Below are 15,326 nucleotides of genomic sequence, written 5' to 3'. Positions count from 1 at the left end.
AAAAGCAATGTAAAGTTATGCCTTTGCTTTTCAAAGAATCCCTGGAAGGGGCCATTGTAAAGTCATAGAAGCACTAGTATCACATCTCTATGCAAAACTGTCAGAAATAGGGTGGATGGAATTACCAATGGAAAGTTTTTGGACAGCTCTGGTTCTAGCAGAGACCTGAGAGGTGTAGCAGAGAGAGGGAAAAAAAAAAAAAGTTAGTGCTCCACTGTCTGTTTTTCTTGTAATCAAAGGAGTCATCAACATCTGTGCTCTGTGACTGATAATAATCTCCTGTATAGTTTTTTTTAGATCCTGTCTTCTTTTCCATAGAAACAAACACTTTGATATGGTGTCATTTCCAGGTAGCATCTCCAGGTGATGTAAAGTCAGAGATTCTTTTGTGTTTGCATTAAGCTTGCGTTAATACCTAAGGCAGCTATTTATACATCAAACAACTATAAATCCAAAAATATCCCCTCTTTTTTCTGCCCCAAAACCTGATGCCTTGTCAATACCTGATGTTTTAAGTGTTGTGAAGTTGACCTACTAGCTTGTGTTTTCAGAGAAACCTCTAAGACTTTTTCAAAGCTGCAGTTTCTGTACAGTGCCTCTGCTGTTGTGTGCTGGGAAGCATGATGAGAATTGATGTTTTTGACATCTGATTTCCCTCTTTGCCTGTTGAAGATGTAGTACTGTTTACCTGCTTGTTCTATATATGTCCCACAAGAACATTTATGCCTATCTTATAAAAATGTGCTGAAGGTTACTCTGTTCAGCAAAACTTAGTATATTGCCCCTTTGGATTGAAAATAGAGTAATTTCAGAAATAGAGGGTGAGGGTCTAATTTTTCTTATAAGCATTATGGGAAGCCTGAAGTTCCATTTTATCTTAGAATTTTATGTTATCAGTTCTGTTCTGATAAGTGATAGTGAACTGAATAGCTTCTCTGAGTCATCAGTAAATAAAAGCTCATGGGATTGACAGGGTTTCTTTCAATCAATGGACCTTAAAATCATGCACCTCTTTAGGCAGTGTTGTTGTTCTTCTATATCCTCCTGCTCATGAGGAACTGTAATGATGATAAGCATGATGAATGTGTCATACTGCCGTGTCTGGCAGTTTTCTGGAAACTCAGTTCATTGTTTAGACCTGTTAAAAATATACCTTTTTTCTGTACTGCAAAACTGGAGCAAAATGTAATGCAGAAAATGAAGTTGGTTTGGGCATAGAACTTTGTCCGTGCATCTTTACCCTTCCCCCATCCTCACTGTAGATGAAGATGATCCTTCAGTGCTGCCTCGTTTCATAGGTCTTAGCTATGCTAAGGTGAGATCAATGGACAGATGCAGTCTGTAACCTAGATAATTTGGATATGGTAGTTACTGCTTCTCCTTTTGGCACTATACTGTTCCATACATCTGTTCCTTTGGTATCTCCAAATGTCTCACTTTCATCTTTATCCTTGCGTTAAGACTGGAGTCCTGATCTTGCCATATGAAATCAATACATGAAATAGATACGTGGTTGCTGATGTTGGCCAGTGTCTTATAACTATCTTGGATGTGCTTTCAGAGTGATGTAAAGGAAGAAGTAGCAATGTGTTTATGGAACACATCAGGAAAGTACGTCTCTTGGATAAAGGTGAGGGAGAGGAAAGAGGTTGTCGTTGAACTGAATAAACATGAAAATCCGCACAGCAAATTACTATAATTAGTGACTGAGGGCACTTAATAGAATAAGGGCAGAAAGAAGTACAGGTATGTGATATTGACGGCAATCTCAAAAGGTTTTATCTTCATGGAGTGTGGGTCAGTGAAACAGTTTGCAAAGGATGCAGAAGACTCTGAGCAATAGGACTGGCTGGTGGGAAGGAGCAGCATAAACATATGGGAAATTAAAATAAAAATTATTTAATGAAAAAAGGGGAGCAGGAGGGATGACATATGGAAGGAAATATTGTCAGCTAAGAAAAATGCCCATCATCTTGCACTTTATTTCTGTTTATCCAGCTGTATCACGTTCCGGGCTGGAACTGTATTTGTGTTTTCCTCTGTGGTTGGAAAATGCCTTGCATGCTTTTGTAGGCTACAGAAAGCGGCAGATACCATGCAGTAGCCTGTTACTAACTACATAATAACAGTTTAGATTTGAAGTAACATATCTGGCTTTTCGTCTGCAAAGATTCTTACACCAAAATCTAGGATTTTTGTATATGTAAAAGTCGATGTGGGTTTTTTTTTTTTCCTTGACTAAACCTTCATCAATGAAAGAGTATTTTTTTAGTTTATGAATTAGTTGCTCAGGCCTTGCTCTGATGGTGAGTTATTTATTTTACAGTTGATATTTGCAAACTGGAGATGCTCCAGAAGAATGCTATTTTGGTGGATGGGGTCATTCTAAATGGTCCAATAATGGACTCAAGAGCAGGAGAGAAGTTTGTGGAAGACGCCTGTAAGATCATAATAGAAGAAGTCATCCAGAAAGCTGATGATGTAACAGAAAAGGTAAATCCATACAGTGTTGTTGAGAATTCGTAACAGAGATAATGAACAGTAAATCAGTTTTTGTCTAAGCTGTTATTTTATTGCACTTTAGCCTCACAATTACTTCTAGTCTACCCCTGGCTCTGAAATAGCCTTACAAATTAAGAAAGGTCATATTACAAAACCTTTCAATAACATAATTAACTTACATATTTGGCAGAAAATTATGATTTTTTTTTTTTTTTCCTCTCAGAGTACAATGGTCACTTTTGTCAGATGACAAACGAGTGCAGTGTTTTTCTTGTTCGGGGTAGGGGGAGTTACTTGTTTGCTCCTCAGTGGCACTGATTTGGAGAAGGAGGAAGAGTGAATGTGGTACCACTGTGAAAAGGCAATACTGAGATTTCTGTGGGTTTCACAGAACCTCTGTTTAAGAAGCTGTATGGGAAGAGGAGCTGCAAATGGATCATGCTTGCCTTTAGGTGTGCACTGGTTGCTCCCACCCTTTAGCAGAACAGCTTCTGAAAATCTTGTTATTACAAATCCTTAGCTAAGGACAGAATTTGAGCTGCAGGCCTGTTGCTTTACTGCTTTCCAGCATTCCCCACTCTAATGTTTATGGACAAGCAATGCCCAAGACACAGTGCTGAATGTGGTGCTTACCTTGTACCTTTATAACCTCTTCCTCTTGGCTAACCTGTTCACTGCTGGTGTCCTCCCCATTTCCATCACTAGGTTTGTGAATGGCAAGACCCTGAAACACTGAAGCAGATACTTGATCTGGAAATGAGGGACACTGGAGAATCTCATCAGAAACTCTTGCAGCTCTGCCGGGATGTTATACAGTACAGCGTCAAAACCAGTAGGAATGTGATTTCTAGTGAAATATTATAGTGAAATATATAGTGAAATAGTGAACATATTTTGTATGCTGACTTAAGGAAGGCAGGATAATGTTTATGAAATTCTGTCAGTTTTCAGGAAACCAAGGGTGTGAATTTTTTGTTTTGCTGGTCATCATAGGTTTGACTAAAGTGTGTAATTGTGGCAAACTAATAAAAGACTAATTCCTGTAATGTCATTGACATTAATGGTAGATTCTGTCATTTTGAAGCCTCGTGAAAGTCACCTAGACTGGTACAACAATCAGGCAGGAGAAGGACTTTTATGTGTGATTTCCTACAGTCTGAGTGGTGAGGAATGGAGCTACTGACATTGCCCTCATACCTTCTTAGTGATGATTGCCGTACATTTACTATTGTTTTTGAGCAATAGCCTTGCAGGGTGTTAATTTGCTGATAGGCAGTAATTCCTGTTCCAGGCACTGAGAAGAAAGCCTGCAGTGTTTCTGGAACAGAACACCACATCTCTGCAGGATTAGTTCTCTGTGGCTAACCTTTCTGCATCATGTCTAATATAATTCAGTCTTAGTGAAAATGGATGAACAACATCTGTTCAGGACACAGAGCTGTGGTTCAGTAGCTCAGAATTTCAGATGTGGCAGAGCTTGGGCAATGTTTTGAAAAGTGAGAGGGACATTTGATAGAGTTATTTGTGCATTTCCAGGGCATGTTCTCTGCTACAAAGTAAAACTGTAAAATAATTTTGAGTGAACTCATGCATTTGAAAACCATAGAAAAATAGCAGTACTGATCTACAGAGGCAGTGCATTAATAATATGCAGATATAATTACTGAGTAACTGGAAGGTGTTTTGTTTATCTTACTTTTGCAAATTGCGTTTAACTTTCCATTTGTTACACTGTATCACCTTAGAAAGGATATCGTATATAAAAGTATGCTGTGCAAATGGTCTTTAATTCAAGTACAAACATTCATTGAAGCCTCAGATATAATATAAATGGAGCCATATAGTTTACCTGGTTTTGCATGTAAAAGTACTACGCTGTGGATTAAAATTAAGGTGGTGATACCACTGCTGTTTTATAGTCAGCAATAATATAGAATTTTCTCATAGTTAGTTATATCTTAGTGTTTCAAGGCAAGTAAACAAATTCTCTTAACTTGTTGTTTGAAGTCTGCAGCAAGATTTTCCAAGCTGTTATGTTACCTCTCTGGCTGCCTGGGATCAGCAGGTTCCTGTATGCTGCTGCTTAGGAAAATTTGGCTGAACATCCACCGCAGCCTCTAAAGACTGCTGTTAAAAGCCACTGTGTATACTTAATTATCAATCTTTTCTTTTTTTTATTTGTAAACCTTGTGAACAGCCCACATTCATTCTGTGCACTACTTACATCTCTCAAACCTTGGTTTGGGACCTGAAAGTGCTCATCAAATTTGCTTTCAGAGGGTTGTCTAACCTAAAAAAGAAGGATAGTAAATCTGAAAACACTGACAGAATGATTGAGTGAATTGTGGTTTGCAGTGATCTGTGTTCAACTGAGAAAGGCTTGTGATATATTCTCTTTTCATGTATATACTGTTACTGCTTGCTTTTCACCTGTGTTTTCAGGTCACCCAAGATTTTTCAATCAGCTGTATGCTGGAATAGATTATTACTCATTAGTGGCTCGTTTCATTACAGAAGCACTGAACCCAAGTGTGTAAGTATAGTTCTTTGTCCTCTTGGTGATGAATTGGCGGCATGCTTTTTGAAATAACAGCTTTCCCCCGTTTCCCTCCTTCCCTTTTCCCCACTTCTGATTTCTGTTTTCAGTATTATAGAGGAGGTAAGAATTGTGCACGAATGTGGGAGAGAAAACAATCTGGATTGGATGATTAGCTCAAGAGGCTGGCTAATCTGATGAGGCCTTATTTTTCTGGTTTGTAAAGTGGGGTTTAAGAGATGAGATCTTAGTTTTTCAATGCTTTTAAACCTAGACTTTCATCTTACTTGGTGCATAAAAATGAATTAATAGGACTTCCCGAGTTGTTCATTTCCTTTGAAGCCTTCTACACGGAGTTGAGTGCAAGTGGTTACCTGTCTACTGCTACTTGCAAATGTAAAGCCTAAACAAAAAGTAGTTGTTGCTTTGCAATAGATTATTATAGCTGAAATCTAACCATGTGACTTACATTGAAAGAAAACCCTGATGTATTACTTTGAGAACTGAAGCTCAGTGCGATGCTGTCAGAAACTAAGCAATTGCTCTGCTGGGTCAGATCCACAGTGTTTTTAGAGTTCTACTGCTGATAGCGGTCAGCTTCTGATAGATAAGAGAAAGGTGCAAGAAACCTTAATCTAGTTTTACCAGTATCCTGTGGCATGAGTTCTGTAGTCTTAATATGAATCATGGTGGGTTTTTTTTTTTCATTCAGATATACATATGAAGTATCCCCTGTGTTTCTGTTGGTGGAAGAAGCAGTCATCAAGAAAATGATTGAGTTCATAGGCTGGGAAGAAGGTGATGGTATATTTAATCCAGGTAGGAACAGTTCAAATTTCAAGATGATATAAACCAACTAATATCAGTAATTCCATGCATATTGAATTTGTGTTGAATATTTGAAAATGCATGTAAAAATCTAGTGATGTACACACACAGCTATTTAATCCAGGCATATTTTACATATTTCTAGTAATAATTATGTGAATCTGATCAGTTCTACATTAAATAAAATTATGTGGAAATTGGTTGTAACTGATGCCTTTCCTGACCTTATTATCAACAGTAGCAACAGCCTCATTGGACTGAATCGTATTGGTTGACAGAGAGGGAGCTGATTTGCGTACCGGACACCAAATAGTGGTGCCTGAGCGCACTGGTCTATGTATCCTGCCTATCAACTGTGGGAACCAGAGTTTATCATAGTGGGAGTGTCATGAGCTTAACTCCATTGAGTTTTGATGGTTTTATTAAATGTTTACGATAAGGCCAACCAATCAAATATTCCTTAAGCTTCTTGTTAAGCCACAGTTTTCAAGTGTTCTCTAAAGCAGCATTCCAGACCACTGTATTGAAATAATGAAACATAATGATGTTATCCCACAGATTATTTGGGTAACAAATTATTAGGCTCAATAGGAAGTTGTTATATCTAATTTAGGGGTGAGAAGAGGAATAAGTAAATGAATTTAATCCACCCAAAAGCAAAACAAGGTCAGTAATTCTAGCTTAACATGTGAGTAGTAGAAAAATAAACAAACTAAACATCCTTTTTTTTTTTTTTTAATTAATGATTTTTTCCTCCACATCATATTTGACATGTAGAATCCTTGCTTTTATGGCAGAATTGCATAACTAAAACATACTGTGTCAAAAGAGAAATGAATTGTACTTTTTGATGCTAGATTTATGTAAAGGTTTTTCTTATTGATTTGGGTTTGCTCTTTTCAGAGAATAAAACCTTTCCAGATATTACCTTTCAGATCTTCCAGTTGCCACTCACTGTGGGTTTTTTTAACAAATAGCTTCCCCCCCCTCCCCAGTTTCCCATCAGAATACGTAAGGCCTGATTGCCCATGGGAACTCCTAGGCTCTATATGGTGCAGCCACAGACTGACTTGGTGTGGGCAGCTGAGCTGGCATGGCTTCAGTATAAATGGGAAGGAACTGTTGCAGGGTATTTGCTATCAGGGAGGACTGTTTGGGCACAGTTAGTATTCTTCAGGAAATATCCCCAAAGAGTATTTAAACACGCTGTGTTTCCAAACATGCTGCAAAGCCCAAAGTTCATTTTATATCTGTAAGGTTTTTTGGGGAAATTAAGCTATGATGGATGCATCTATAGGCTAACAGTATGGACAGTATGGTTGATTTCTTGTTTTTCCCCTAATAGGGGAAACAGGACTGTGGCTAACATGATATTTGTATGCCTCTTTCTGCAGGTGGCTCTGTTTCTAATATGTATGCCATGAACTTAGCAAGATACAAATTTTGTCCTGAGATAAAGGAAAAAGGGCTTTCAGGTTTGCCAAGACTAGTCCTGTTCACATCAGAAGAGGTAAAAACAAACCAAAGCAAAAGCTTTTTTAAAGTTTTTTCTTTTTCCAAATGTCTGCAAAATTGATATAATTTGTATATTTGATGGGGCTCTGGTACAATAAATTTGTTATCATACACTGATACCAGGTTGCACAGTGCCTTGGGCAACATGGTCTAGTGTGAGGCGTCCCTGCCCATGGCAGGGGGAATGGAACTAGATGATCTTAAGGTCCTTTCCAACCTGAACCATTCGGTGAGTCTACGATTCTGTGCCTCATACATATGGAATATTGGAGCTAAGTGGAGAAGTCTGATGGTAGGTTTCCCTGCAGAAGCTTCCTTGCTTTCGGAAAGCAAACACAGATGTTCTTGCTCTTGGAAACTTGATAAAAGAATTGGTTGTAGGTGGGACAAACCTGAAGCAGAATGCTTGTGGTGTGATGTGGAGATCTACAGCATTTGAGTTCTCGAAGCATAAAGTGTAGTAGGAACCATAGGTAGGTTATGGATGTCAAGGGTTTTTTCCAGCAGGTTTAATTTGTACTAAGCTGAACACTTGTGGACCTGTGAGAAGGCTCTCGCACCCACTCTCCCCTATGACTGAATACAGATTGGTTGCGGCACAGAGCCAAATGCACCATAAAGCATTTCAGAAGAAACTGAGAGCAACGGTTCTTTAAATACTTAAAATTATGTGGCTACTTGAAAGCTCTTGAATAATATCTGTCCAGACTGCCTGTGGGAAATCGAGTTATATTCATACTTGTATTCTGAAGCTAATTTTTGAGGCCTTTTTTTTTGGTTGTCCCTCCAATTTTAAGAGTTTATCATTTGATTAGTACAGAGTGGTTATTCATTCTGACTCCACTATGTAAAGGTCCCAGTGAAAATGAGAACCTTGTTGTACTAGAAAGTATGTAGTTACTAGAATAATTTTAGCTCTTAAGGTTATGTTCCAAACAGTTTGCAGTGTAAATAGACAAGAGGCTTATTTTGAAAAGGCCTGATGGATGTGGAGGCATTGCGTAAGTTGTCCAAGACAGCACATATATATTGGAACTGAATCCAAATGTCCTAAATAAAGGGATTTTTTTTTTTTTTTTCCCCAGGCAAAATATATTTAGGTTTATTTCTTTCTGAAAAGTGTGTATATGAAATTGCATGCCAGTTCATAGTAATCTGTCATATTAGATCTTAAAAATAGCTATGGAGATAAAAATGAGGTTGAAACATGTTCTGTTAATGCGTTTGCAGTGAAGTATGTGGAATTTTTACCATGAAATAGAATTTTTTTTCATTGCAAGATTTAATGAAAATGTATACTTTCATAAAACAAACAAGCATTTAATTTCATGATAAAAGAAATTTTATTTGACTCTCAGTGCATTTATTTTGATTTACTGGTCTTTGCTTCACCAGAAAGACCAAAATCATAAAGCATAGAACTGATCAGGAAAAATAAACTAGTAAATTAGTTGTAAGGCAATGCTTTAGGTCTCTGATACTTTCCTTGATTCACGAAACCATGTGGTCTTTAGTACATGATAACAATTTGCTGTAAACCTGCCACTTTCAGTGGTTAGAATTGTGGCTCCACACAGTGTTTATTCACAATTTTAAACTCCTCCAGTGTTTATTCATGGTTTTTAGGTGTCATATTCATATCTACTTATTTTAGATCCCCCTGTACTCAGTCCAAGTTATACTACCTTTTGCAAGTTCATTTAGTTCAGATATGTCATATTGAGAATATATATAATGAACAGCCTACACTGAAGAAAAGTACACAAGTGCTTGTGTCACATAATCTTACTATTTTTATTATTTGTTTCTATTTTGAGCCTTTTTTTAGCATTTTGTACCTTTTATATATATATATAGAGAGAGAGAGAGAGAGAGAGAGAGAAGCAAATGCTTTTTTAAGAATTATCCTGGAGCAAGTAACATGTGTTCATTCCTTTGACCGTTAGTATCTTGTTAACATCTTCAACCTGAATCAGGCAAATGGTGTTGGCATGGAGAAGCCATGAAGCTATAACAAACTGAGAGTATTGATAAGGAGTTAAAACACATCGCTGCACAAGACACTTGTGTCATTTTACAGCTTGGCTTCAACACTGTTCAAATGAAATGATTTTTGCCTTGAGTTGCCAAGTCCCAAAGTTTCAGTCTGGCACTTAGCAGACTGAAAGAGTTGCCTTGCTGTAGAGCACGGGGGATGCATGGATGCATTGTCAGTCACTTAACTTTATGTAATCTGCAGTTATGTATTTTTTGTATGTTCTAGGATAACCTGTTTAATGCATGGCCCACCCAAGGTCCTTAAATGCTGCATTTGGCCTTCAGGAATAAAAAGGCTCTTTGTTCCTGCAAGTAGGATGCTTAGCTGCTTAAAATTATGTTGATACACAATGACCATTGCTTAAGCTACTACTCAGTAGTTCTCTTGCTGGACCATTACAGAGCGATTCCTCTTGATACACTAGCAGTAATAGAGAAATTGTTATATCCCACTTTATTGTGGCATGATTTGTGTCTCTGTGGGAGCTGAATGCAGTTGTAGTCACCCAACTTTTTTATCATATTTTGCTCTTTGAGTCCCATCTGAGCTTTACTCTGACCCTAGAATGTGTTGCATTGATCTGAAAGACAGAAATCTGCTAAATTTGAGGTAACTGAGGGTAGGAGAGGAGTGTGTAAACAGTTGAAATGTGCATGCTGATGTGAGCAGGTTTTTAGATGCAATGAAACTAAATTCCTCCCCAGTGCAACTTGATCATGAAAGTAATAAAATGAGAGAATACAACATTAACTCACTATGTTGTTCCCTGTTGAAATTACGACAGTCAAAAATGAGTAATATAACAGTCTCATAATAACATAATAGCTTTATGCAATCATGTTTCTAGAAACTTTTCAAAATCAAGAAAATATAAATTCATCTTCTGTTTTAATGAGCACAAGAGGAAAGTACCTTATCTTTGCTAAGGTTATTAGGAAATGCAGGCTATGTCTAGCTCTAGTTAAAACAGTACAGCAGCACATCTTAAATGAACTGTTCCAATTTGATCTTGTGCTCAAGGGCATCAATTTCTTACTACAAATGGCTACAGATCTAATAATGTGTCCAAACAAACAAAACTGAAAAAGACATGGCAAGATTAATCTGAACTCACAGTGTTTAAAATCATTCTTTAAAATTACATTTATAATGTAGATACAAAAATACCTTTCACCTGGATACTTTTTTCCTTTATGGAAAGGGAACTACGAACAAGTGAATTAGTTGACACTGTGACTGGAGCTGGTTCTCTGTTATATTGTTGTTATATATATATATATGATAATAAACATATAATATATGTTCTCTGGTATATTTTTTCTTAAAATAATACATGTAGTTTAGCATAATGACTTCTGCTAATGATAGTGGGGAGAAAACATTCTTGTATGTTTTCAGTCAATATAAGTAGAAGATTACTTTTTTTTTCAAAGAAAGCATATTTCAAGTCTATGTAGTAGTATAAATCTTGTCCTTTTTTCATCTTACTGAAGACCTGACAAAGTTTTCCGAGAGGAAACAGAAGTATTTGTGGAGGCAAGAAATAATGTATCTCACATCCTGTTTTGTTTTGGTATTACCTTTGTTTTTCTCTTTACCTCTGCTTTTTGGTATAATCTTTCAGGTGCTCAAGCCCCTTTATCTATATCCCAGTCTCCCATACAGTTTTTTGTAATAAAATACCTGATTACTAGTGTACGGAATTTGCAGGTCTACTGCTTTCTCAGTTCAAAGCAATCTCATTATTCCTGGTGATTCATACCTTTCACTTGAACCTAATGGATAGAAATCAGTGATAGAGGCAACTTGTATTTCAAGTGATTCAGTAATCAGTTGAAAATGTCTCTGAACTTCTACTGAACAACACACAGCCACTCTACAATCATTATTACCATTATTGATGTAATTTAATGCAATGTAAGACTAATTATCCACCTATGTATGTTATTATCTTTGTAGCAGTCTAAATGAATGAGCCCTAAAGACTTTGTGGATGTGTCATATTAAAAAATTAAGCTTTCTTGAAACTAGCTGATAGTATCAGGTAATGTCTTTGTATGTGTGTAAAAAGTGGGTGATGGTAGAGAAAACCTTTTCATCAAAAAGAGAAAGAGCCCTTTGAGACGATCCATCTCATCAAAATAAGCATGACAGCCCTTAATACCCTTAATATATTCATGCCCACACATTAAAATGTTGTACATTTTTCATAATTATGTTCTACAGTAACTGTATTTGTGTGAACTCTCTGGAAGAAAATGGAATTAATTAACCACCTGGCTTCAGCTCCTGTATGAAAAGTAGTTTTTCTAGACATGTTTGTGGTTGCTGGATTATGTGTTATTTTAACTCTTCAGTAATATGAAAAAGAACCAGTTTTCTTTTTTGAGAAGAGCAGTACTAATCCAAGGGTTGGATGATCTTGATTCGAAGAACTGTATAGTCCACTTATGTTGCATACTCTCAAAACTGACTCCATTGCTATGATTGGGTAGGCACTTGACATACTACAGGTTACTCAATGGTTTTGACATCAAAAAAATCTTCAGATTAAGAAGGTTACTGTATCTTGAATTCCTAGGCTAATCTTGAAGATGGATTAAGATGAGATCAGCATACTCTTATTCTAGAATAAAACAAAATGTTCTTAAGATAGAGTAACAGTATCCACAGTAGAGTAGGTCCTTATAGAGGTAGATGATGTTGGAAATATGGCAAGATATACCATGAATATTTGTTTGACAGAAAAAAACGCTTATAATAAGTAGAGTGGACTGTGGGTGCTTGAGTATCCTTCCCACCAGAGCCATGTTACCACATTCTGATTGAATAAACACCCATTTCTAACATCCTTTGAGCCAGTGAAGGGACCTCAACTTTTGCACTCACTTTACAGGCTTCATAATGCTAATTCCCTTTGTTCAGTGCAAATTAAGAAGTGGGTTGCATGTATTGATCCTCATTCAAAGACACCTCTGATGAAACTTAGCTAAAATTCTTTGCTGAAATGGTAACTTCATTTTCTGGAAAATGCAGAGTGGAACCTTGTGTAAAATCCGTATTAACTTTTGAAGATGTGCTAAGTCCTGTCTAAAGTCTGCTTACTTTCATAATGGTTTATAAGATTCTATGTTCATGTGAAAAATCTTTTCAGATCCTTTTGCAGAGATAGGGCTTTGAAAGCCTTGGAAGTCCCAGTTGTACCACATTTAAAGGCTTTAATAAGTCTTGGACTTCAGTCCTTGAAGTAAAGGACTTCAGCTCCTTGACCCTCTGAACAGAGTGTCTGGATCAGGTCAAGGGTCAGTTTAGCATAGTATCCTGTCTCTGGATACCACAAGGATAGATGTGTCCAAAGATACATCCTAATTAAGGGTCCAGTTTCCAAGAATGGTGCTTTTGGACTCTCAGACCTCTCAGTTACTTTTTGACTGTTGAGTTCAAATAGACCATTCTTCTCATGCATTTCCTAACACTTGATACTTTTGACTTAGTTCTATTAAAACATTTTGAAGCAATTAATAATTCTTGCCTGATGACACTTCAGAATTTCTACTTCTCATTCTAATGCAAAACTAAAATAAAAAAAGTATGAAATAGATATTTGTTTTTTTAAACCCACATTTTAAACATGTTGCGCATCTTTTTTTGTCTTATTCTCTCCAGTGTGTGTCATTGTCAAATGCAAGGTGTTGTAGCTTTGTCAGTTTGCTTAGTGTGTTAGGATATGCTGTTGTCATGACTGTTAGCTGCTGTTAATTTCAGTGTCACTGTTCTCTATGCTAAGAAATTTCTTTCATTTTAATTGCATGCTTACTACTTTCTTTTCATGTCTCTTTCATTTACAGTGTCATTACTCCATGAAAAAAGCAGCCTCCTTCCTGGGTATTGGTGCAGAGAATGTTTACTTCGTCAAAACAGATGAAAGGTAAGCAAGCGAAAGCCATGGCTGTGATCTCTGATCTTTTTAAAAATGCAGTAGTTCTTTACGTAGTCAGCCTATTTGAATGTAACTGAAAAAGTTTTAAATCTGTGTCCCTTAGAGGTAAGATGATACCTGAGGAACTGGAGAAACAAGTCCAACGGGCCAGGAAAGAGGTGAGAGAGTAAGAGGGGGCATGAAGGAGAGACGGAGAGTGTATGCAGACTGTGTGCGTGTGCCTGAGTGAAAGGAAAGAAAATGGAGAGTGAATGAAGCCTTAAAAAATAGGGTAGTTAATGTAACAGTGTGTTTCTTGCAGGTGCAATCCATTTACCACAAACTTCTAAGTGCTATACTCTTATGAGGGAGAAAAATTCCATTGCCTGTTCAGTACTAATGAAAGTCCAGAGGACAGTGCTGAAGTATTTAGCGCATTTCTTCTAGGATTTCTTTTGCCCTTGATCCTTTTTTACGTGGATGCAGTATTTGTTTTCCGTAAGCAGTAAATGAAAACTGTAGGCTTTTCAGTTAATTACAGCAGCTATTCCTCTATCCTCTGCAGTAAGCAAGAGCTGTAACATAAGGCTTAGTCTCTAAAACTATCGTAAAAGCTACAAATGCTAAATTGGGTCCTTTCTAGTATTGTAGCAAGAGTGTAGAGATTCCGTCCCATGTCTCTTTTCCCCCAGGGGCTTTGCCAGGTAGAAAGTCAAAGGCCAGTGTTTATACAGTGATGTGTGAATTTGGACAACATTGTAATATACATTCCCATAGTCTGTAAGATAACAGTTACTATAGTCAACATAATTTATTTTAGAGAGCTTGGAGAACTGAATATGAATTCTAAGGTACAGAGCATCTTCTTTTAGCTTGGTTAGGCTCACCTTATTTCTCACTTGTGGTTTGTGCATCAGAGTAGTGGGATTCAGAGCTCAGCCCTTATTCTGCAATCTGTGAACACCAAGCAACTAGTGCAATGTCCGTGATGTTGTTGATACCTTCCTTGGGAAACCTACTTAGTGGCTGATAGAAAAGGCAAGGCATTCCTGTCATGCACTTGCATGGTCATAGCACCTTTCAGTAAGATCAGATTTAGATCTATTTTCTGCCAAACAACCATCTCTTCTTTGAGTTTCATGCTAGACAGCATAATTGTTGATACATGGTGGCTCTAGTGACCTAGCAAACTCTCTTGCTTGCCTCTTTCTGTGCTTTCTGTTATCTGTGGGAGACAACCTGTACTTTACTCACTTGAGCAAGCTGGAGGGAAAAAAATGAAAGACTGAAATAAAATGGAGCAAGAGGAAGCAGGCTGTCAGGAGAATGGGCTCTTTACTTTTGCAAAAATGTAATTCTTGTTTGTTAATAAAATAAATCTAATGGTTATTTGCAAGAAATCTTCTGGCATTTCTGGTTTTAAAAAAGGTCAATCTCAGTATGGTGCTCTGCAATTTAAAAACAAATGTTCTATGTTAAAATACTCTGCTTACAGGAAAACAATTTCACTTGCATTTTAATGGAAATTACAGGTGTATTGGAAGGTTTTAATTTCATCAGAGCTTCAGTAAGTGTGCCTGTCCTTGATAAAGTGCTACTTTACAACTTTTACAGAAAGACACTTGAGTGAATTACAGTAAATATTCTAATTACTCTAGACAACAGAGGATATATTTGCTGGTGATAGGAACACAAAATGATTACAAACTCTGAATAGCAAGGCCTCTTTTTAGAGAATTTAGTCAGAAAGTTTAATATAACTGTATTGTCAAGAAGAATAAAAAATTAATTCCCTTCTTTGTGGGAAAAATGTAATGGTACCAATCTTTGAAATCTGTAGAGATCCTAGATTTGTCCACATACTCAGTCATGTTACCTACTGGCTGCTGGGGGACCTCTGACTTTGATGTATTTTGTGGAAGAAAATTGATGAGAACGCTAACAGAAACTAGGTGAAGCACATACATCTTTGCCTCACTTGCAAAAGT

General features: G+C 37.0%; 1 protein-coding gene across 1 annotated transcript in view; it reads left to right on the top strand.

The window, feature by feature from the left end:
* Positions 1–1,928: 1,928 nt before the first annotated feature.
* Positions 1,929–15,326, top strand: part of GADL1 (glutamate decarboxylase like 1) — a 73,623-nt gene continuing 60,225 nt past the window's right edge. Inside the window, exons 1-7 of the mRNA XM_080609869.1 lie at positions 1,929–2,493; positions 3,208–3,334; positions 4,945–5,035; positions 5,751–5,857; positions 7,261–7,376; positions 13,268–13,347; positions 13,463–13,517. Of these exons, the coding sequence (XP_080465995.1) occupies positions 2,347–2,493; positions 3,208–3,334; positions 4,945–5,035; positions 5,751–5,857; positions 7,261–7,376; positions 13,268–13,347; positions 13,463–13,517 (723 nt within the window). The 5' untranslated portion in view covers positions 1,929–2,346. The remainder of the gene's footprint in view (positions 2,494–3,207; positions 3,335–4,944; positions 5,036–5,750; positions 5,858–7,260; positions 7,377–13,267; positions 13,348–13,462; positions 13,518–15,326) is intronic.

This window comes from Psittacula echo (genome assembly GCF_963264785.1).
Source record: "Psittacula echo genome assembly, chromosome: 2".
Lineage (NCBI taxonomy): Eukaryota > Metazoa > Chordata > Aves > Psittaciformes > Psittacidae > Psittacula > Psittacula echo.
The sequence above is the reverse complement of the archived record's forward strand: the minus strand, read 5'-3'. Positions and strand labels throughout refer to the sequence as shown.